Raw genomic sequence first — 25,472 nt, forward strand, 5'->3', positions numbered from 1 at the left:
GTCAGTGCCAATGGGGTTAATGCACTGCACAACATCGCAGGCAGGCCTGCGTCCATCACCGAGCGGGAGGTCGATCACTGCGAGTTTGTTAAGGGAGATCCACCTGTGTCGGCGGGGCTGCATCCTGCCTGCTTCACTGACGCCTGATAAGGTAGCCAGGCGGCCCAGCTTCGGAACACCAACTGCTGGAATCCTCAATTTAACAAGCAGATGCTCATTCAGTGATGGAAAATTATTATGTTTATAGTTATTACTAGCCCTGCAGAGGGCTTTTGCTCAGCGGATTTTTCAACACTCCTAAAAATATATATACATGGCGGAAAACACAGACAAGACTGAAAAAGCAGTTTCTGCTCTTGAATTCCTCTTTAAAATAACCTGCTGTATTTTAAGCCAAAAGAACTGTTGTGCTTGATAGAACAATATGTCTATATGCTGCCATAGCAGATTAATGGTGCATTAAGCCCCCGAACTATTTTTAATTTGTCTATGTTAAATGATAAATAATCAGTGTTGTTAATTTTACTTTAAAAAAAGTAATTAATTACAGTTACAAATTACTTCTCCCAAAAAGTAATTGCGTTAGTAACTCAGTTACCTGAATTTAAGAGTGATTAGTTACTTGGCAAAGTAACTAGTGATAATGTTTCTCAAAAAAAAAAAAAAAAAAGGTCACAGAATGTGAAGTTTAAAGGGTTTTTGGGACAATTGGCCCTAAGCCCAATTCTTTACCCTCCACTTAACTAGACACAAGGGTATTGCGATAACTAGATAGTAACCTTTGCTACAGTATGTGTCGAAGTCATTTAAAGTTGGGAATCAACATTTAAAGTTGTTAAAATTGCTCCCGCTATTGCATTAGTTCCCTTCTGTCTACTTTCAACATGTGTAAGTTTTAAAACTGTTTCATCATTTAAAGATAGATTTAAGTCAAGATGTTGCCGATTTAGGACCATTTTAGATTAAAAAAAAAAAAAAAAAAAGTAGGTTTGCTAGGAAGGATCTCTACAACAGAGCCTTCCTGAGAGGTCTACTGCTTTAAGATGGCGGCTGTTTACTAACGCATGTAGTCCTTAAAACATGTTGCCAATGCAGCCGTGTCTGTCATTTGCATCTAGTTCTATAATATGTGATATCTACCGTATCATGTGGGCGTAGTTTGTAGGCTACAGTCAGGTATTATTGGAGCCACCTAGCATCGCGTTTGCAACGGCGTCTTCCCCACTCCTGCTCTGCTCTCTCGTCTCCGTGAGTCCGTCTCTCTGACTTTTTTTATTCAACCAACTTAGTAACGCATAGTAACGCACGCCTTTCCCACCTCAGTAACGGTAACGGCGTTGCCAAGATGAGAAAAGTAATTAATTAGATTACTCACTACTGAAAAAAATAAAGCCGTTAGTAACGCCGTTATATTGTAACGCCGTTATTAACAACACTGTAAATAATCGATCCAGACAAAGAAAAATGGGAAAAAAATGTTTAAAAGGGTGTGTATATATATATATATATATATATATATATATATATATATTTATGGAAAAGAAAATCTTGACCACTCCTTGATGTCTGCAATTTCTGCATCGTGACCCTTGTTTTATTACCATGTTACACCAATAAAATCCCCCCAAAATCCAGCTGTGGCCATTCACAGCTGTGTCTTGACACTCGGTGATACATGCTACATGGATTTTTTTGGATCAAAACAAGGTAAGTACACGATAATATCTCGTTACAGTCATGGCGTCTGTAATACAGTGCTCTCGCGTGCTCTCACCTCCAGATAGTTTTGCTGTTTAAATTTTTTTTTTTTTTAAATGCCCTCCTGTTCAAAACTTTTCATCCCCCAGAAATGTGAAATTTCAAGCTTTCCAATGATGTATCATACATGCATATCGGACAATTTTGAAATTTGGCCAAATTGGGGGGTAATATATGTATTTATATATATATATATGACTTGGGTTAGGGTTAGGAGACTTGAAGTTCCGCTATGAGACCCGCCAATTTTGCCAAATTTCAAAATTGTCCGATATGCATGTGTGATACATCACTGGAAAGCTGAAAATCTCAATTTTCTGAGGGAAGAAACATTTTGAACAGGAGGGCTTTTTAGAAAAAAAATACTTTTTTTTTTAAACAGCAAAACCCCATCTGGAGGTGAGGGCATGCGAGAGCAGAATTACAGACGCCATGACTTTAACGAGATATTATTGCGTACTTACCTTGTTTCGATCTGAAAACTCCATGTAGCATGTATCACTGAGCGTCAAGACACAGCTGTGAATAGCCAAAGCTGGATTTTTGGGGGATTTTATGGGTGAAACATGGTAATATAACAAAGGTCGCGATGCAGAAATCGCAGACATCAAGGAGTGGTCGAGATGTTCTTTTCCATATATTTACCCTATTCCCCAACTGATGTTACTTTTCATGTTCTACAAGTTATTACATTATACATTCTATAACATCTTTCACATTAAATATGTTCATATTAACTGATTGAATTGAATTGACACCCCTTCCCCCCAAAAAACCAAACAAAAAAACGTAGGTCGCACTGTTCACATTTTACCTATATAACTGTGCAACGTTATACAAACTTTTAAATTAAACTTTTAATTTTAAATAATTTTTAAATGCTGTGAGAAAAAACTCATGTGCTGAACCCGCACCAAACGGTACCCCGTACCGAGGTATGTATTGAACCGTGACTTCACATCCCTAATATATATACCTGTAATTTTCGGACTATAAGCCGCTACTTTTTTCCCTCATTTTGAATGCTGCGGCTTATAGTCCAGTGCATCTTATTTGTTGATTTATTTGGGTTAATAGGTAACACTTCATTTGACGGCGGTGTGATAAGGCTGCCATAAGACCATCATAATTATGACATGACACTATCATGGGCATTAATGAATGCTTATGACAGATCATTACATTGTCATTAAGTATCATCCGGTAAATTATGTCACTAACACCATTTATGGCCAGTTTGGATATTTTACATCCATTCAAAAGTGGGATCATTTGCCGGATGACACAAAATGACCTCTGTCATAAGCAGTCATTAATGTTAATGGCAGTGTCATGTCATAGTTATGATGGTACAGTTGTGGTCAAAAGTTTACATACACTTGTGAAGAACATAATGTCATGCATGGCTCTCTTGAGTTTCCAGTTATTTCTACAACTCTGATTTTTCTCTGATAGAGTGATTGGAACAGATACTTCTTTGTCACAAAAAACATTCATGAAGTTTGGTTCTTTTATGACTTTATTATGGGTGAACAGAAAAAAGTGATCAAATCTGCTGGGTCAAAAATATACATACAGCAGCGCTAATATTTGGTAGCATGTCCCTTGGCCATCTTCACTTCAATTAGGCGCTTTTGGTAGCCATCCACAAGCTTCTGGCAAGCTTCTGGTTGAATCTTTGACCACTCCTCTTGACAGAATTGGTGCAGTTCAGTTAAATTTCATGGCTTTCTGACATGAACTTGTTCCTTCAGCATTGTCCACAAGTTCAAGTCAGGACTTTGGGAAGGCCATTCGAAAACCTTAATTCTAGCCTGATTTAGCCATTCCATTACAACTTTTGATGTGTGTTAGGGGTCATTGTCCTGTTGGAACACCCAACTGCGCCCAAGACCCAATCTTCGGGCTGATGACGTTAGGTTATCTTGAAGAATTTGAAGGTAATCCTCCTTCTTCATTATCCCATTGACTCTCTGTAAAGCACCAGTTCCATTGGCAGCAAAACAGCCCCACAGCATAATACGGTAGGCATGGTGTACTTGGGGTTAAAGGCCTCACCTTTTCTCCTCCAATCATATTGCTGGGCATTGTGGCCAAACAGCTCGATTTTTGTTTCGTCTGACCACAGAACTTTCCTCCAGAAGGTCTTATCTTTGTCCATGTGATCAGCAGCAAACTTCAGTCGAGCCTTAAGGTGCCGCTTTTGGAGAAAGGGCTTCCTTCTTGCACGGCAGCCTCTCAGTCCATGGAGATGCAAAACACGCTTGACTGTGGACACTGACACCTGTGTTCCAGCAGCTTCTAATTCTTGGCAGATCTGCTTTTTGGTGATTCTCGGTTGAATCTTCACCCTCCTGACCAATTTTCTCTCAGCAGCAGGTGATAGCTTGCTTTTTCTTCCTGATCGTGGCAGTGACAAAACAGTGCCATGCACTTTGTACTTACAAAAAATTGTTTGCACTGTTGCTCTTGGGACCTGCAGCTGCTTTGAAATGGCTCCAAGTGACTTTCCTGACTTGTTCAAGTCAATGATTCGCTTTTTCAGATCCATGTATGTATATTTTTGACCCAGCAGATTTGATCACTTTTTCTGTTAACCCATAATAAAGTCATAAAAGAACCAAACTTCATGAATGTTTTTTGTGACAAAGAGGCATCTGTTCCAATCACTCTATCGGAGAAAACTCAAGAGTTGTAGAAATAACTGGAAACTCAAGAGAGCCATGACATTATGTTCTTTACAAGTGTATGTAAACTTTTGGCCACCACTGTATATGACCGTTTTATGGCACCACTGTCAAATAAAGTGTTACCAAATACCATAGCTAGCAATTAATGAAACAACTGGAACAGTAACTGAGGAAATAATTAGCACAGAACATGAATTTCTATTGTTCTTTACATCTGTAGCACTGCAATGCATGCTAGGAGGCATGTTGAATGACAACAGTGTTAACAGCAAGTGGCAGCACAAAAAAAACATCACACAGGGTTCCTGGATACGTCATTCAAGAATAGTTTAGGGCAGCTGAGTATTTTTTGTAATAAAACCCAATTATCATTATTGTATTGTCCTGATGCATTGTCCTTGTATTGTCTACAAGGACAATGCCGACTTGGTGATGATAATGCACATTCAGGAGGAAAATGTTTATTATTGTCATCATTTTTATTATTTTCAATGAATTGTACCCATCTGAACGCCACAAACTGGATGTAATAAAAAAAAAAAAAAAAGTTGCCTGAGAGTTTAAGATGACGCTTGCCACGCTAAATGCTAATGCTAACGCGAATGCTACGCTAACACTCCGAGCCACCTAGCCAATCATCATCCTGTCTGCAACGGCATCACCACTCCTCCTCTCCCGCTCTGCTCTCTCTCCCAGGCAGCTGTGAAAAAAATCAGACAACTGGCACTTCATTCAACCAAATTGTACTAATGCGCTCCTTCACATCCTCAGCAACGGTAACGGCATTGCAAAGATGGGAAAAGTAATTTATTAAATTACTTACTACCAGGGGTGAAAGTGGGCGGGAACGGTCAGGAACGCAGTTCCGGTATAAGATTCAGGGCCGGAACGCAGTTCCGGTATAAGATTCAGGGCCGGAACAGCTACAGTGCTTTGATTCCGAAAATATGACGGCAACTGTCAAAACGCTATGTAAAAACAAAAAAATACAAAGCTGCCACACATGCATTTCATCTCCAAGAAGTAAACAATCTACCAACATCAGATTTACATACACAAGTGTTAACAACAAGCATGTGTAGTGCTTGTGTAGGGTAATCCGTTTCCAAAGATATTTATTATTGATTTTATTCCACGGACGGCATGGAGGTTTCCCCAGCTGCTGCAGTTATCTGAGTCTAACGATGACGAGTCACATCAATGTGCGAATGCACACAGCAAAGCAACACGCCTGGACTCATTAATCCGTTCAATTGGCTGACATACTGACATGTGATCAACAGAGATTGTTGTGTTTCACAGTATTTGCACTGCCCTTAATGGCAAACGGAGGTGTGGTGCATTTAGCGAACTTTTAAATGTTCATGTGTGACACCGTTGACACGTGATGAAATGTCCGTGCGTGTCACGTGATTGTCTTGTCACATTTGAAAAGGCAAATGCCGCGATCGTTCAGCACGACAAGTAGTGAGCCTTGACCCGGTGTACAGCCAACAGGTAAAGCACTTCTGTTTCATTATATTGTGGGTGATGTTGTTTTAACTGTTACAATGCAATGCTTTATACTTAACAATCTCGCAGTTTACGCTACTTGATGACGCTGCTTTGCTAGCGTTTCTGAGCTGTCATTCTAACCATGTAGCGATGTTTGCAAAGTCATCAAAATGCCATACTCACATGCGATGATGATTGGGGATTGTGTTATTTGGGTTTGTGGATGTACCGCGTGCCTCTATCGTCACGTTTGCTCGGTAAAATGTAAGCCGTAAGAGCGGGTTTAACCCAGCCGCGAGTGACTTCCTGGTACCGCAAGGCATTATGGGACTTGTAGTTCACGTAAAGCAGACTGTATATTGCATAGTTTCGCACTGGGTTATTTGAATTGATGTAAATACGGTTATACTACTGAAAAATATAAAATTCATAAATTTAAATTTTATAACAAGTATTGCTTAATTTACATTGATGCTGCTGATGTGTTGGTGATGGTGTTAATTTATTAATTTGTTAATAATTTATTGATCACTCATGTTTCTTTCACTGAATACATTGAGACAGTTTTAAATGAAATTGTGTAGTTTGATATGATCTTTATATTGGCGATATGCTTGGTAACACATTTGTGGTGTTTAGGCTACCAGGACAGTATTTAGTAAGTGGGAGGATTATTGGTTTAATATATGCATCTAACCATTGTTTGGGAAACTGAAATTGCATATTTAACATTGTTCAGGTTATTACCTGCTGCCACGACTACCACTATTGCTACTATGGCTGATCCTGTTCCTGCCTGTCATTTTATGCTGCAAAGAGCAAAATAAAAAAGGAAAAAGAGGAAAAGTGGAAAAGTGTGCTGAGTAACTCCCCATACACCGTGGTCAACCCCTTTCCGTGGAGAAAACGGAAAAGAGATAGTTAGCTCTGATTGGTTAAAATGTGCATGTTTTCTGAAACCGTCTTTTCAATCTTTAAGAGCAAGGAAAGAGTTAAGGTGGCCTTTTTATCATATTTAGTTTTATATGCTCTGATGGGGAGGTTCAGAACATTTTAGATGTCAATGTGCACTTTGGACTTATATTTGTTCATTTATGTTAGGCTACTTATTCATTTCCTTATGATTAAAAAAGTCAATGTTTGCGCAATCTTCAAAATGTATTCCATTTCACTCTGTATAATATAAGTCATTTGTGCATATTTTTCTGAGTGTATGTTACTTATATCTTTATTATTAAAAAACACAACAAAAAGTAAATGTTTACATTATCTTCAATTTCAATACACATCCTATGTTCTTAAGTAGTTAAAATTGAGATTTGGCATTTAGTATGTGAGGAAATGAGGAAAAATAAAAATTAGGAGATGGAGGTTGGTTATAGCTGTTTTTGTTAACTTTTATTTTGCAAATCATTGAAAAAATACAATTTTGAATGAAAATCAGTTTTTGTATGTGTTATAGAAATAACTGACCAAATCAGTTTGCTTTGCATTTCAGTAGTTTTGACCCCCCCCCCCCCCCCCCCAAAATAAATAAATAAATAAATAAATAAAATTTCTGACTCCGTGCCGACCTTCACGTCGGGGAGTTCAAGAAATTTTAACCACTTTCACCCCTGCTTACTACTGAAAAAAATTACAACACACAAATCACAAATTAACAACACTGTAAATTAAATGTGAAAAATAGAATTTTGGAACCTGTTCCCTTGAATTTATAATAGATGGCAATTGATATTACACAAAAAAATAAGTTGAATGAGTATTTGTCCAACCTTAGTGAAAATAAGGCTTAATTTATACCTGGGACACAAATGTCACCCTATGAAAAAATAACCTAAATGGCTTGTGAGTGTTTTGGTCAAAGTTAATTAAGATTTGTTTGTAATGAGCTTTGTCACCGACCAAATGAAAAATTATAACAAGTAGTTATAGGAATAAATTATTATTGTACTGTTATTATTTTTTTAATCTTAGCTGGGTTACTAAAGAATGATTCATTTCATTGATACAGTATGTCACTATGCGATCTCTGAACGTGTTTAATTTGCCTTTTTCACCCCTCTAAAATTTTCTTAATATTTCATTGGCTTTAATAACAACACATTCAGGCATATCTATGAAGGTGTTTCAACAGATTCCATTTTCTACTGAGTAACATTGCAGTTCTTTTGGTTAATCAGCGTTGCTTTATCATGGGTGCAATTACAGTGACTACTGTTTTTCTTTCCGGGCTGACTTAATAATCACTCATTACAGCGCCTTTCACTTCCTAAGCAGTCAATTAACATTAGCGGCTATCTGGGAATCGCTAAATGAGCTCATGATGCGGAGGCCACATTTTACCTGCAATCTGTCCGCACAGGCTTTGCACACAGACACTGTCTGTGCCAAAACCAAAATGGTTTAGCCTGAAATATTAATTTAGCCAAAAAGCGACACCGTGAATCAGAAACATCTTCTAATCTCATGCAAGAAAAGGCAGCCATCTGGCTCGCTTGCATGAATTTAAAGAGTGGGGACCTTCACTCTCCCTCGCAGTCGCTCCCGCTTTCTTCCCACCCTCCGTAAACGCCGCCATTAAAGTAATGTGATCATCTGCATAAAACTACGAAAGGATGGAAAACATAATGATTATATGAGAGCCATTCAGGACCCTCAATTAAATCCAGCTGTTTAATCAAATATTAGCGCAGGGGCATCGGCGGCCATCAATAATTCTCTGTGTGACCTAAGAAAACAAACAGCTGATGATCTCCAAGTGGCAACATAGCAAGTTGTAATTTGCGCAAAGAACAAAAAAAAAAAAATCTCAACCGTCAAAGCTAATATATAGTAACTATTATAAAGTACAGGTCCTCAAGGATGAGGTAGCAGAAAAGTTTACTCAAGTACAAGAAAAAAGTATTTGTTGAAAAGAGTACCTAATGAGTAACATTGCGAGTAACTGCTGACAATGTCTGATGTTTTAGGAAAAATAATGGCATATTTTTTTCTGTGTACAGCTTCATCTATATGAACTGTTATTATTATACTGTACTATAAACCATTGGTCCCCAACATTTTTTGCACCACGGATCAGTGTGACATGGGCCTTTTTTACACTGACCGGCAATGTGTGGCAGAAAATTACAGTAAATATAAAATAACACAACGGAGCTAAAAAAGAAAATTAATTGCAGGGAAATGTAACTCACCATACTCTGAACCAACCTTTTTTAACAGCGGCCTCTCCTAAAACTTGACAGCATAATATGCATAATGTGTTATCTCTAGTAGGCATGTGCAGGTTACCCGTTTCACAGTTTACCATGGTGTGAAAATGTTGCGGTTTCAAAACCACAAAAATTTTCCGTCAGACCGTAGTACGGTATTCGCTATTTTTCATGTGTCAGAAATGCAACCAGAAGTGGCTTGGCACGTCAGCGCTCACCCCCTCCCGTTTGTTGCTGTTTGTGAAAGTGACGCTATCGGCTGGACAGCCAGTGAACCCAAAAACAAATACTCCAAACATAAGGCATACTTTTTTTCAATTTATTGAGCTCTCAAATCGTGGTAAGTGGAATATACAAAATGAATACATTTAAAAAGTTGTACAATTGTATTTTTCCATGTGTGAGTAGCTTCAACAGATTAGCACCATGAAAAAGTTCGCCAAAAACAAAACACACATTTCCCTTTCAAAGTCAATATACAAACTAACTAAACGCTTACAAAGACGAATGTTAGCCTAGGCTTAGCTGGGAGAGCAACTTTGTCAAGTGGTACAGCCACAGAGTGAGAAAACAAGCTTGATTCGCTTGAATGAAGGGGAAAAGGGGATAGCATCTAAGATCGCTAATTGCGAAAGATGCTCTTGCCCTAAGCACAAATCCACGTTCGCTGGATCAAGAAGAGGTCTCACTCCCAATTTTTTTGTTTTGTTTTGTTTTTTGTTTGTTTGTTTAGATGAAACCTTTCCACAACAATATTTACACTTTAAACAAACTTATAAATTTTTAACTAACTTATTAACTTATGAATTATGTTTTTTAACACATAAGCATCATCATGTACATCATCATGTAGACTAGAGCTGACACAGTGGCTGAAAATGGTGAAACTTCCCTTGAGCTTTTCCACCCTAAAAAAAAAGTCATGCAGTAGAATTTAAAAAATTTTTTATTCAGAAGTGTTTTTACTTTTTTATAGAAATTATTTTGTTCTTGCTCTAATCTTGAGCAACTTGAGCTGTGGCTGTGGGTATAGTCTATAAGTTATATTTTAATTTTATTTAAAATATTAGTTTTTTTTTTAATGATAATTTATTCTAACAATATATTCATGTTCCAATTTGCAACTATGTTCTGAATTAAAAAAAAAAAAAAATCCTGTTCAATGGAAAAAAAGTATTTTTTTAACCCATACATCTCAAAATAACACATTTTGGAGCTATAATTGCAATACCGTGATACCGTGAAACCGCGGTATTTTTGCCCACGGTTATCGTACCGTCAAAATCTCATACCAGCACATGCCTAATCTCTAGGGCGGTCAAACGATTAAAAATTTTAATCGAGTTAATCACAGCTTAAAAATTAATTAATTGTAAGTAATCGCAATTCAAACCATCTCTAAAATATGCCATATTTTTCTGGAAATTATTGTTGGAATGGAAAGATAAGACACAAGACGGATATATACATTCAACTTACTGTACATAAGTACTGTATTTGTTTGTTATAACAATAAATCCACAAGATGGCATTAACATTATTAACATTTTTTCTGTTAAAGGGGTCCGCAGATAGAAAGACTTGAAGTTCTTAAAAGATAAATGTTAGTACAAGTTATAGTAATTTTATTTTAAAACCCCTTTTAATGTTTTTGTTTTAATAACATTTGTAAAATTTTCAATCAAAAAATAAACTAGCAGTCGCCATTGTTGATGTCGCCGAGCGGTGACGTCACATGGGCTCCCTGCCGTCCTTCCACAGTGTCTTTAACTACGTAAGGTAGTGATTGAAATACACCACAAGGTGTCAGTGGCGAGTTTTAAATTACTTAGAAATCAAAACAATGATTGTGTTTTGTCCCTCAATTGATGCTGTAGATCCCTGTTTACTGGTCTATCCATTCAACTTCATGGTCATATGAGTGCTGGCTTCACAACGTACTAGACCTCTGATAGTTTGTATATTGTGACTAAATATTGCCATCCAGTGTATTTGTTGAGCTAAATGAGAGCTAAACGAAATGTTTGAATACAGTTTGACCAAAGTCTGAGTAAGTTTTATGCGTATTTTGCATAGCTATTTTGCTTGGGAATGCCAGTTCTTTGCATTGTTGTTTAACTGTGTGAGAATAGAGCCTTATTAATACAGATTGAAGCACTTTTCTTTTTGTGAACATTTTTTTTTTTTGAGAGAGATAGGAATATTATTATTGTTATGCTTTCACTAAATGATACTTATGTTTGTTGTGAAGGAGTTACCGAAGCTTATGCCAATAAACGTCGCGGTCCAATGAACGCCTGTGTCCGCTCGCCTTTCTCTGCTTCTTAGCTCTCAATGTGCAAAAAACGGCGTCATTATAATCTGTTTGTGGCAATGCATGAGCGGGTCATTCCGCGCATGTGTTAAATGCGTCAAATATTTTAATGTGATTAATTAGAAAAATTAATTACCGCCCTTTAACGCGATAAATTTGACAGCACTAGTTATCTATTTTTTGGCTTTAGCAATACGGTCCGCCACAAGGTATGATCAGGCATGAAAATGGGTCAGGGGTTAAAAAGGTGAGAACGGTGTGGAGGAAATATGTTCCGGTACAGTGTACAACTAGGGCTGTCCCAAACTACTATTTTTTTCCCGATTAGTCGGCAGACTATTTTTACAATTAGTCGACTAATCAAATATTTGTTTATCTTTTATTTATTTATTTATTTATGTATTTATTTATTTATTTTTTTTTACAAATTTAGCAATGACATTTTTGATTATGCTTATTAATTCACAAAAACATTTTGGAACACTTAAATTCTTTATTAAAGTACAAATAAACATGTAAATACGAGGGGTATTCAAAAAGTAATGCACCCAACTTTATTATGTACAAACAAATTATAATAGCAACATGTATTATACATCAAAAGAAAGGTACAGGTGTGAGGATTACATTTTTACATCTCCACCGCTCTCAAGAGCTACAGTCCACCTATGAACGTGGGCATGTATACCAGTGTTGTAGAACTCAGCCGGTTGATCTCTAAGCCAATTCTTGACAGCAGTTTTCACTTCCTCGTCATTGCCATATTCGTTTGGTCCTTCTTTCATTGGACCAAAGAGGTGGTAGTCTGACGGTGCCAAATCAGGAGAATATGGCGGATGTGGTATCACAGTCCATCCAAATGAAGTGATGACCTCCATGGTCCTGATGCTTGTGTGAGGACGTGCATTGTCATGCTGAAGGAGCAAATTTGCCATGTCCAAGTTGGGCCGAACACATCGAATTCTTGCTTTGAGCTTCCTAAGAGTCTCGATGTATACCTCAGAGTTAATGGTTTCCACAAGGATTCCACCTTGAGAATCCCAACAAATGTTGGCCATAATTTTGCCAGCTGACTTTTGGGCCTTGAACTTTTCTGTCCTTGGTTAATTTAAGTGACCCCATTCCATTGATCTCCTTTTACACGTAGATTCAGGTTCAAAATGGTATACCCATGTTTCATCTCCAGTAATGATTCTTTCCGAAAGGTGGGGTCTCCTTGGTGGTGTTCCAGAAGCTGAGTGCAACAGCGAACTCTTTCAGTCTTGTGGTCCTCCGTCAGCTGTCTGGGTACCCAATGGGCACACACTTTTGAATACCAAAGGGACCCCACAATTGGAATGGGCACTGCCTATACTTACATCAAGCTTGGATGCCAGCTCCACAACAGTAATGTGCCTGTCAGTTCTTATCAACTCATCAGCATAAGTTTTGTTGCCAGGATTGACAGAGGTGGATGGGCGACCACTACGAGGTTTATCGGCTATGCTGGCTTTACCCACCTCTTCATGGTCTTCAGCACTGTTTTTGAATCGCTGTACCCATCTTTTTACAGTACTATAGTCTATGGTATCATCCTTGTAGACATTTTCCAGCCGACTGTAAATACTCAGAGGGGTTTCTCCCTCTGCAACAAGGAATTCGATTACAGCTCTTTGTTTCTGACGAGCTTCAAGAGGGGCAGCCATTTTAAAAGCTAGTTTAAGCTTTAAAAATCTGAAAATAAGAAAAACACATATAACAATCGCAAAAATGTGTGTCCTATCATGTTTGTGCCAAATATAAACAAGATTGGTAAAATCCTGTATGAGCAATGCACTTGAGTGCATTACTTTTTGAATGCCCCTCGTAACAATAATAAATCACAAATAATTAGGTCTAATGCTGATAGCATTAACTAGTGTAAAAGAATGGAATGTAAACTGATTCAGAGCACGGACTTCGCCTTTCCAACATGATTCAAAACAATTCTTAAAAAAATATCATTAATATTATAGTATACTACCATATATAATAGTAGTATAATAATTATTCATTGCCCACCAAGCTATTCTTAGTGTAGAATCTGAATTCTGAAGTATGTGGGATTAACTCCAGAAATCATTATTTCTATGACGGACATGACATGCTTTTATTTTGAAACGTTCACCGGAAGTACGTTCACTAAACCGTAAACTTTACACTTCGCAAAAAAAAAAAAAAGCTCTTTTTGTCATTGCATGTGATGTCAGTAATCAATTTTTTTTTCATTTGCAAATGCTGTTAACCAGCGATTTCTCATGTTTGAAGTGTCACCTTTTAACCGCAAGTTTGCCAAAGTTTTACAGCAGGCTAAAGTAGGTTGTCTTTTTCCCCCATTAACCTCAATGTAGCAATGCAAATGTTTACTGTGTTTAGTATAGATATGTTTCCTTATTTTGTATGTCTGAACTTTAATTCTATGGCGTGTTGATGACCAATAAACATCTGTTAAAGGAACTGGAGTCTCATGTGCCACCAGCACGCACGCACAAATGTATGTATGCATGTGCGCGCGTCGATAAAACACAGTCATGAAAATTACTGTCCTCATTTTTATTTACCGTGCGATAAATGGACTCATTGCATATTGCAACAGGCTTAGCTACTTAAATAAAACATGTCGTTAGTTAGTTAGATGGACTTACGATGTGCGTCTTCCAAAATCACAACTGGGTGACGGCGCTTTAGGTGTTCATTCAACGGCCGACGTGCAGCCAAGCTTGGCATTGAAGAGGCAGGACACAACAGTGTACACTCCTTTATTTCATTGAAATAAATCAATGTTGTGGCCACTCTGGTGCACTTTTTTGGCTTTGTGCCGCTTTCCCTGCTTGCACAGCACCCCACCTAAAAATGTTCTCCTCTGATCTACACAATTCACATAGGTCACCCTTTTTGACTTCAAAACGGCGAATTTCACCATAAGGTGAGAGATTTTCATATCTGTATGACGCTCTCAGTGCATTCACTTTTGTTGCCTTGTTTGCTAGCTTTTAGCCACATATTATGCAGAACGGTCTTGGTTGTAGGCTCTTCTCTGGCTCAGCAGTTGGCCTTTTCCCCGTAAAAAAAATCTATTCTAAGACGTCGCCGCCCACAGCACATAGCCAATAGCAGCTAACGTTACTGCTTACATTGCCTGACGCTGGGCTGCAAACACCCCAGTAAGGGCAGTCAACCACCAGAGGGCGACGTACACATTGCTCTAATTGGATTAGTATAGCTGTGTCAAGAGGCACAAGCCAGATTGCGGTCGTGAACAAATTTTTCATTATTTCTCTGCGGTCACTAGCAAATGCTCCATGGACCGATACCGGTCCCCCGGCCCAGTCGTTGGGCTGCTATCACCTATTGTATGACCATATTAGTTCAAAAAGATAACACAAAAATCATCGAATTCAGACCAGAACAACACTTGAAACATCACTCGTCCAAAGAGCATGAGTGCCCTCGAGTGGAGAAAAACACTGTTACCTCTGGTTGGTCTGATGGAGTCACGTGGTTATTGTGGTGACATCTCATTGGTGAAAGTGAGACAGCCACTTTATCTGGCAGAAATAAAGCCAATATGTAGAATAAAGAGGAAAAATGCTAAGCAAGCGTAGCCCAAAGTAGTAGAGTTTGAGTAGCAGTGTTTTTTTCGTATACGATGACGATAATGCAAATATTTCGCCAACGAACACTATTTTAATGATGATGATGGGACGCTAACGAGCTAAAAACATGTTTTGGGAGACTAAATCATAACGAGACAAATGCCGGTTTTCGTCTGACGAGACGAGAACGAGCCGAAAATGCGTAATAGTTTCTGTCACATGTTCACAACGTGTGACATTTTAACGTGTAGTTAGCCTGCATCGTAGCATAGTCTTGTTGTGTCCCTCATGTTACGTGCTGCGCCCCCCCACTGCCTTCCCGACTTACTAGTGCGTCTTCTCCAATCTCCTTGCAGGCTTGCACACAGGTTAGATTTGTTTTCATATCTACTGTAGGCCAGAGAGAATATGCAATGTTGCTTTAGCCTTTAAGGTCTTTGCTGAGTGGTCATCACACACTAAATGTCACACGTAGCGTGAAAATAGTGTTCACGTTAGCCTTTATTAAACGTTTGTTGCCTTTATTAACTTTTATTGTTTTCTTTTTGGAGTAAAATTTTTTAAATTTAACAGTTGTGACCGCACACGAGTTAGCCCTGGCCAGGAAGGAGCTTGAGACGCCAATGTGTCCAACCAAACAGTTCTTTAATCAGAAAAAACAGCGGGTTTCCCCAAAAGAAAAAGGCCGAAATGTGGCACAAACAGTAACAAAGCAAACAATCAACTAAAATGTCTCAAAAATGGCAACTTAGGTCTGCTCTCATCAAAATACTCAAAATGTCTTAAAAGTGGCAACTTAGGTCTGTTTTCAAAATACTCTCTTCCAGGTCTTTCTGTCAATCTCCTTCCACCTCCCCCTTCGCTTCATCTGGTCGTCTTTTATCTTGTCCTCCAGGCCAGCTGCAATTAGGTGGCTTAAGCAGCCACACCTGGCTGCGTTGTGCGGCATGCTGGGAATTGTAGTCTTTGGGCTGGCGGCCATTTTGACTTGATTCTTCTGCTCTGGAAAAGGAATGTAACGGCCCTCCACTACCTGTCCCCGCCTGAAGTCACACAGTCGAAAATATTTCTTGTAAACGTCTACTAAAACTAGACGAAATTAGTCTTGAGTTGTCGTCAACAAAAACTAGACAAAGACAAACACATTTTGAGAGGACTAAAATATGACTAAGACTAAGACGAATGTTAATTAAAACTGATGAGTACTGTATCATCTTCACAAATCTACTCAAAAAAAAGTAAAAAGTATTGCATGGAAAAACTATTCTAAGTACATTTTTCTCAAAAAGTTACTTAAGTAAATATAACGGAGTAAATATAACATGTTACTACCCACCTCTGAGAGGTAGAAGAAGAAAGTAATGTAAAGTGAAATGGGTGTTACAGAGGACAACAAAAACACTGATGGGGATGAATTAAAGAGTTGCTACAGTATGTGTGTGGTCAAATTCCAGTCCTCTTACCCTCCAACTCTGACCTTGATAAAGTGGCCCTTGGTGACCCACTCACTTTAACGATGCACACTGGTGATTTACAGCGATATAAAGAGTGCTCAGAGGAGGCTACAGAGCAAAGATTGGGTCTGACTCAATGGAGGGGATGAAAAAAATTCAGGGTGTCCCTTCTGTCACTCCGATTTTTTTTCATTTTTTATATATTTTTTTCCACAAAAAGTAATTGCTTTCACCCTTGGTGGTGACCTGGGTATATTTAATCACACTATCTCCAGCCCTTTCCAACTGAATCAAATTGGTCAAATTAACAGAGGCGGCACTGGAGGAGGGTTCACCTTACGCTATCACACATACTATCTCTCACTCTCGCTTTCACTTTCTCTCTTTATATGTAGCTTTATCAACCCCTTCACACAACAGAGACTCAGCTCTGGTCCTCAAAGTGAAACTGAAAGGTTAAGGTCTTGATCTTCACCTTAAAATTAAGCTCCTACTAGAAATTGATATTTGAGATATTTTCTTAAAATTATATTTTCTTGTTGGATTGCATAGTAGCTCATCAGAATGTCAAACAGACATTGGAAGTAACCATTTTAGAAAAGGACAATGCTTAATCATACAATATTTTCAATATAAGTGTCCGAAACACGATTACATATGCATCACGTTTGGTGCGCGCAGTCAGACGGCAAAAAAACAACAACAACAAAAAAAACAATCCATGTCGGCATTAGTCCTCCTCAATTCCAGGGGGTGGTAGATGTAATGCGCCTAAACCAACAACCGATATTACAGGAAAAAGAAATCAAACCAAAACAGATAAAGAAGTTACCATTGATCACTACGAGGAAAGTAATGGCAAAGATACAGAGTGGGAATGATCAAATGTAGTATTACTAACACTTTTTTGAAAATTTAAAAGAAAATATCTTGCTCTACCCCTAGGTTGAAGTACTGTAATTGAAACACTGAGTGAGGATTTATTTTTGCACAATTTCTAGAGATGCTTTTTCTGGTTTGGAACGATTTTCACTTTTTATTTTAGCCAATATAAAAATATATATCTTATGTGGGATTTATGCTCACTGGTAATGGTTGACAGTTAACTCCAACAACGAAAATAGGAGTACTGTATCTTATTTTTTATTTAAAAAACAAAAAAAAGTTTCCAAGGTTGCTAGCTGGCAAGCGCTACCTGACTTTAACTGTCACCTCAGTTGATCCCTACAAAAAAGGGTGTGTTGGGTTGTCTTTTTTGCACATAGACTGTGAATTAAAGAATGTTAGAACAATAAAAACACAAATTCAGTTTTCTATTTTCTGTTATTTTCTTTGCATTTTATTAAGAGTTCCTTTTTAGCATTTTAGCCAATCGAACAAAAAAACAAAAAAAACAAAAAAAAAAACCTTATTGTTCTTCCTGTTGTACCGAACCGTGTCCACCGAACCGAGGAACGTACCGAATCGTGACCTATTTGTGTGTACCTTTACACCCCTACCACGAACGCCAAGATATTTCTGGTTCGGTACGTGAACCCACTCTCGAATTTTGTTTTAATTTTTTTTACCAAACTTTGGAAAATGCTTATTGTGGAAATTCAAATATAATTGCCGTTAATTATCCACAGACATTTGCCATTTACAGTTGTGCTAAGCTAACCATGTGGTAAACATGACTTTTAACTCACTACACTTTGAAATTCCGTTATTCAAATCAAAATATTTTGCCTCTCAGTTTTAAAAAAAAGTAAAAACTGCAGAAAGTTTAAAATAACAGGGATTTTCAATGTATTTCAGAAACTTGGTCACAGAGTCAAACCTGTCAGTCAAGCTACCAGTGAATGTTGTTTGTTGTTGTTGTTGATTGTTGTTGTTGTTTTTTTTTTCAACCTGTCCTGTTCAGCTGCTTGACATGGAGAATGGAGCTCTGAGTGTCCGATTGGTGAGGGTGTGTGTGTGAAAGAAAAATGATTGGTGGGGGGTTGAGTGAACACAAATCAGCCATGTGTTCTAGAACCCAGTATTTGTGTGAATCCCTTGTGAGTGTGAGTATGATGGCATCCTATTCTATGCTGTCCTCATCGCTAATCCTGACACTGAGGTTTTCTACTTGAGTGTGTCTAACTGCACCTAGTCATGCGTGAATCCCATCAGACATGTGATCCCACAGATGAGGGTGCCGCCCCAAGCGATGGCCCCTCCCCAGCCAATCGGGGGGTGGTGGGGGCAGCGCAGCCCACCTCTGATGGCCACCTGGCCCACGAGCCACTGCCGCAGCCCCCCAACCGGCACGGCACACTGCAGCACCCCCAATGGCCCACCAAGCCTAGGGCAGGGCAGGACCCCCCCACTGGAGCAGTCGACAACCAGCCAACCCACACGCGCCCAGCCAGCAACCCGCGTAGGTACGCAGGACGGATACCCAGGCAGAAAAATGAGTGCAAAGGCGGAAGCAGAAGAATGCCAAGAAGTCGCTGCGGGGCGGCGCGAGATCGGAGCCCCAGACCCCCCACATGAATGTTTATTGTTGAATTGCTTTTGTTCTTTCTATCTTTTTTATGATTAGTAGGCACAAACCTGGTCATTTTGTCAGTGCAGGACATGGTGATGAGCTGCTCTCCCTGTAAAACACCGTCCCACGTCTGAACGGAACCCCGACACCTCACTGGTACAGTTCCCTCACCGGATTCGATTTTTGTTCGCAGGTGGCAGCGGTGCTTCCGCATGAGGTGTCTACTGCTGGGTACTGTCGAAAGAAAACAATCACGTAGGTAACAGTGCAATCTGCATCAGATGTTTAAGAGCTAGAACTCCGTTATTACAAACTCACGGTCTTTAGTGATTTCGTAGGGCGAGTTGAGTCTCCCGTCCCCACATGGCGAGGTGCTGATGTACAAATGGAAGTGGACGCTGTCTCGTAACCTGTAGCTGCGCTCCTTGTGCCGTACAAAAATGGACTGTTCCCAGTCTTCTGGTCTTTTACTTTGGTAACAAACAAAAAAACATTAGATAATTAAGATTGGTTCCACATCGTTTAGGTTTTTTTTCCCCCTCAATGTAGAAATAACACTCCATGGCAGTGGTCCCCAACCTCCAGGCCGGGGACCGGTACCATGTAGAGTGCAGGATATTTCTTGCAATGAGCCCTTAGTAAACAATGGAATATTGCAAACATTTTTGCATGACTTAACTGCACTGGTTGCTGGACTGACCATCATAACTTATTAGTGCTGCAATGCTGTAATCGATTAATTTGAGTAATTTGACTAAAAAAAAGGTTCGAATTCAATTTTGCTGCTTCGATGATTTGTTTAAATGGAGTGGCATTGTAATGGTTTGTTTTGAAAGTGTTGCATTTAGATTTATTGGTTCTGGAGGTTACACTTCCTCACTTTAAATGGCAGAATCCAGCTGCTCCCTGTTCAGGCCAACTGTAGGCTATAAGTTTTTGTTCCTCTAATATGTTTGTTTATGCATTTGTAATTTAGTTTAGAGGCATATTTAGAAATTTTTGTGGAAATATGTGGACGATTTGTTCAGAGAATTAAAAAAAAAAAAAAGGTGCATTTTATAGCATTTAAGCCAGCAGACTGTTGTTATGCATCTTTATTTCGATCTAATTAGACATTGAAACTTACTTCGATCCTCATTTTTATACCATTTGATGCTAAACTCAGGTATTTTAATTGATTTATTCTAAAATGCATTGATTGATCTTGTGAAATGAAAGTGCAATTCTGAATAGTTTGAAGAAACACTGTTGGATTTGTATTTTGTATTTGCAGTTAATGCTCTTTTGAAAGTGCAACCTTGGCACCAATGGATGTGCAGGTCAACATGAATGTTTATGCAAGCATGTGCAGTTGTTTGTTTTACATCTCCTAAAATTATTCTGCAACACATTAAAGGTTCTTTATCTGATTACTCGATTAATCAAACTAATTCATCGATTGATAAATCAATTACTTAAATAATCCTTATAACTTATCATTACTACATAGGGCACCAGGTCAAAAGACAGCGCGTTGTTAATGTTTATTTAAGACTAAAAAGCTTTGAGAATACACTTTCAAATCAAACAAGAGAGATTAAGAAAAATAAACCGCTTTTTAAAAACATAAGAAAAAGCAAACCAATGATGATACACCTGATCGCAAGTGGGACATTGATTCACAGAACTTTAAAAAACATCACAAGCACTCCTCTTTAAATAACCTCTCATCTGTCTGTGGTGTCCTTTCACTGTGGGTAAATATGTCAGTTGTGGCATTTTGGTGGCCCATTTCATTATGAGTTATCTCCTCCGTTAGCCTTCTTGCTCAGCCGTAACTCCTTGTCACTTCCATCCAGCATTGTGCTAAGATGGAAAAGTCTTGCTGTGTATGCAAATTTGACATTCTGCTATCTACACTTTTTGCCACTAATCTGATGAATCAGCCATGCCATTAAGTTATTGGGAGGGGACATAATATATGCGAATGCAACACATCCAGACTTCCTCTCAATGCTTTTTGTGAGGGTTTGTGCAGACTGGACAACAATGCACAGGTTGCAAGAGCAGACAAAACGGGTACATTCGCAACTCCTCTAAAACCATAAAAGGTTATAAGGACTCTGAGACGTTCAGTTTGCTAGCATAAAGAAAGTGAAGTGACTATTAAGAAGTCAACGGTGAATTGAGCTTTGCTATGGAGCTTATTATAGAAAAGAGCAATTCTTAGCATTGCAGTGGGAGGTCACGCCAAACAAGCTATTTAATACTATTAAGCAGTTAATGTGATAAGTTGTTTAATTTGCTGGAGGCTTGTTGGCAACAAACACTGTAAATTTGGCAAGTTTGGAAGCCTAGACCAGCGTTTGTATTTGGATCATCACAAACATCAACTTTATTTGAACCACTGCAAACATAGGTAAATTAGGGCGTGTTCACATTGACCAAGAGGACCATAGTCCAGTTGGAGAGCTACCTTGCAACAAAACTTGCAAATGACTTGTTGAAAAGGTTCAGCATTCACACTGCGGCAACCAAACTTTCCGAGTAGCATAACGTGGATGAAAGGCGCACTGATTGATTGGACAAATAGAAGAGGAAATACTGTACCTCCCTCATGGGAGGTGGAGAGGGAGATGTAAGTAGCATAAATTAAAGTTGCCGCTCGGCCATCGGCGGGGGTCGCTCCCTCCCGACTTGATACCGAGCGAACTGGAGTATATAAAAAAATGCATAGGGGAAAATTAAACCACGAAAGGGTGGTAGCCCAAGTCAAACAGGTGCGCAATCGCTCTCACTTTCGTGACTTTCTGGACTGTTAGGTTTCAGCCACTTCCAGGAGAGCGAGACTCATGAAACGGCTGCCACGAGAGGCTCCGCCTGTCTCGGCCACTGTCACTCTCAAATGGTCCGTTCAGGAACAGCATGCAAAACACAACCGCCACATTAAAACCCGATTCTGTGAATCAAATGCAACCGCTTAGTGCAGCACAACAACATTTGGTTATGGTTAACGGTCTGTCATCTTGCCATTGTTGATTTTGAATAGCATGCGCGCTGCACTTCCGCTTTCAAGAATGCCGTACGAGTAGTGTCACGTGACACTGCACATAAAGTAGCAAAAGTGCACTCTGCTTCGGTTGCATTCACAAGCAAAGCAGGGTGCGCTTAAAGCGGACCGAGACCCACGATTTTTGGGTAGGCCAGAGTTCATTTGTTTGGTCCGAACTAGACTTCGGATGTGCGTTAACATTTACAAAATGAAGCGGACTATCTGAGAAAAAGAGCTCTGGTCCGTTTAAAAAGTGCTAATGTGAAAGCGCACTTAGATTATGCTTTTATCCGAAATTAAGACATTTATATGTTATCAAAGTTTCTCAATAATTTTCTCAGTCATGTCTTATTTTCCAAAATCTGATATTCTAAATATTAATGTTGAGCTGTACAGTAATTTTGAAACCACGATAAAACATACATTACCTAAAGAAGAGCTCGAGTTGAGAGTAGAGGAAGCGTAGCAAGGCTCTGCGTGCAGTTACTTCAGCATGACAGTCATTGACCACATGCCCTTGGTCACTGAGATTCTCCCCATTGATGCACTTGGTTCCTGTGGATAATGCCACTACCTGGGCATAGTTTATGTCCAGACCTGTACATACACAAACACATAAGCATACATTTTAAAATATATTTCCAGTGTTTAAGAGGTATTAATGTCATTTACCAATATTTTTCACTGTCATGCATAAGAAAGGTTTAAACAGGAGTGTTCCCTGGTTGAAGTGTGTTTCCTATATGTTTTTTCTTTTTTTTTTTTTTTTTAACTGATATACGACGATTTTCCATGTGTAAATCCTGATTACACACTAGGAACAGAGGTGGGTAGAATAGCCAAAAATGTTACTCAAGTAAGACTAACGTTGCTTCTAAATAATATTACTCAAGTAAAAGTAAGTCATCCAAAAATTTACTCAAGTTCATGTAAAAAAGTATTAGTTGAAAAGAATACTCAAGTAATGAGTAACATTGTGAGTAAATGCTTACAAAGTTAGATTTTTTTTTTTTTTTTTTTAAATTAATGGTATATATTTTTTTCTCAGCACAACTTTATCTATATGCACTGTACTAAAGACCAGTAGTCCCTATCCAGCTTGCTTATAGCCGCCTATATGCAGAATGGACTTGGTTGTAGGTTCCTCTTCTGGCTCAACAGGTGGCTTTTTCCCCGTAAAAAATTAAAACCCTGTTCTAAGACATCGCCGACAGCAGCACACTGCCAACAGCAGCTAACGTTACTGTTTACATTGACTGAAGGTGGGCTATTATAGGTGTGCAAACACTCCAGCAATGGTGGGCAGCCACTAAAGGGCGTCGTACGCAAATCTTTACTCGGATCAGTCAAGACGCACAGGCCAGACTGTGGTCGTGAAAAAATTATTCATCATTTCTCTGCCGCGGCCCGGTAGCAAATGTGCCACGGACCGGTGCAGGTCCCAGGCCCGGTGGTTAGGGATCCCTGGCTGAGCCTAATACATGACCGTATTATGCCAAATAGTTGACCAGACTAGAACACTTTGAAACATCACCTGTCCAAAAAGCATGAGTGCCCTTCAGTGGAGAAAAAGCGTTGTTGATGATAATGATGAAGCTTTTTTTTTTTTTTTCAAACATGCACAAAGAAACAGAAAGACAGTATAATTCAAATAATTATTTGCACTCGAAAGGGAGTGGGAAGATGAAAAAGCTTATTCAATCCCACCCCTGATCTCATCGTCCAGCATCCTTATTTCGTGAGATACTTCTATCCACACAATGAAAGAGAAGAAAAATAACCAAAAACGAAACCAATAGACAACCAACTACAGTTTGCTCATTAACAATCATTTTCAATAAATCCACCAATTGACAAGAACAGTAACACACATTGTCAGCAAATGTCCTCATACTGTGAACAGACCGTATTTTTATACAACATTTAAAATTTTGGGATATTTTAACGATGCTTGATGTGATTGTCTAAACGTTCAAAAGTTTCACTCCACATACAGAGACACAAAAATGTATGCGAGTAGCTCGAAATTTGGGTCGCATAAAATCTCTAGAGCTTCGCTGACTATGCATACTCTCACAAACCTTAAAAAGGTTTTGTATATTAGAGGGCAGTAATTTATTACCTGCTTTAAATATTATTATAGCTGTACGATACTGAAGTTGACAAGATTTTTTATTTTAATAGTTTTGAGTGAGCAAATAAATGATGGGTGTGATCAAGAAATCTAACATTATGTATAATCTGTACAGCTCATTTCTGCAATATAACTAATGAATTGATGGTACAACCCCTAGCAAAAAGTATGGAATCACCAGTCTCGGACGAGCACTCACTCAGACATTTTATCATGTAGAACAAACTGAGATAAAAAGCATGAAAAAATGAATTAGTTCAAAAGTGCGACTCGTTAATGTTCAGAAACACTAAAAGAAATGAACAAAAAACATTGCTGTGGTCAATAAATGTTACTTTTATAGAGCAAGTGCAGGGAAATATATATATATATATATATATATATATATATATATATATATATATATATATATATATATATATGGAATTACTCCATTCTGAAGAGAAAAATACAGAATCATGAGAAACAAACAAAGAATTAACAAAACTCATCTCTAGTATTTAGTAGCACCACCTCTGGCTTTTATGGAAGCTTGTAGTCTCTGAGACATGGACTTGATGAGTATTCTTCATCAATTTGGTGTCAACTCTCTTTGATTGCAGTTGCCAGATCATCCTTGCAGGTCGGAGCCCTGCTGTGGACCATTTTTTTTCAATTTCCACCACAGGTTTTCAATAGGGTTGAGATCTGGGATATTTGGAGGCCACGACATTGACTGCATTAGTCTTTCTCCGAGGAATGCTTTAACAGTTTTAGTTCTGTGGCATTATGCATTGTCGTCTTGGAAAATGACAAGCATATTTTCAATTGAAGGGATAAGAAACCTATCAAAAATTTCAATGTAAACTTGTGCATTTATTGAAGATTTAATCACAGCCATTTCCCCAGTGCTTTTGCCTGACATGCAGCCCCATATCATCAAGGACTGAGGGAATTTTGATGTTTTCTTCAGGCAGTCATCTTTGTAAATCTCACTGGAACAGCACCAAACCAAAGTTCCAGCATCATCACCTTGTCAAGAGTCAACAATCTGCATTGGACAAGGTGTCAAGAGTCACAATCTGCATTGGACATGGTAATGATGCTGGAACCCCATCTATCTTTATCTATAATTTTAAGTTATATTTAAGGTTACTAAACATCATTACTTTTGTCTTTAAAGTTAAATGGTAATTTATTAATATCCATCCACATCTTTAATTTACTTAATTCCTCATTTACAGTAGTTACCAGGTCATTTTGGTTTTCACTACTAT

General features: G+C 38.6%; 1 protein-coding gene across 4 annotated transcripts in view; it reads right to left on the reverse strand.

The window, feature by feature from the left end:
• Window positions 1–25,472, reverse strand: part of adarb2 (adenosine deaminase RNA specific B2 (inactive)) — a 615,589-nt gene that overhangs the window by 37,033 nt on the left and 553,084 nt on the right. For all 4 annotated transcript variants that reach the window (XM_057823819.1, XM_057823822.1, XM_057823821.1 and 1 more), the window contains 3 exons: window positions 22,511–22,679; window positions 19,370–19,521; window positions 19,117–19,285 (listed from right to left, as the gene is read on the reverse strand). In XM_057823819.1, coding sequence (XP_057679802.1) covers window positions 19,117–19,285; window positions 19,370–19,521; window positions 22,511–22,679 — 490 coding nt within the window. The remainder of the gene's footprint in view (window positions 1–19,116; window positions 19,286–19,369; window positions 19,522–22,510; window positions 22,680–25,472) is intronic.

This window comes from Corythoichthys intestinalis, chromosome 20 (assembly GCF_030265065.1).
Source record: "Corythoichthys intestinalis isolate RoL2023-P3 chromosome 20, ASM3026506v1, whole genome shotgun sequence".
In the NCBI taxonomy this organism is placed as follows: domain Eukaryota; kingdom Metazoa; phylum Chordata; class Actinopteri; order Syngnathiformes; family Syngnathidae; genus Corythoichthys; species Corythoichthys intestinalis.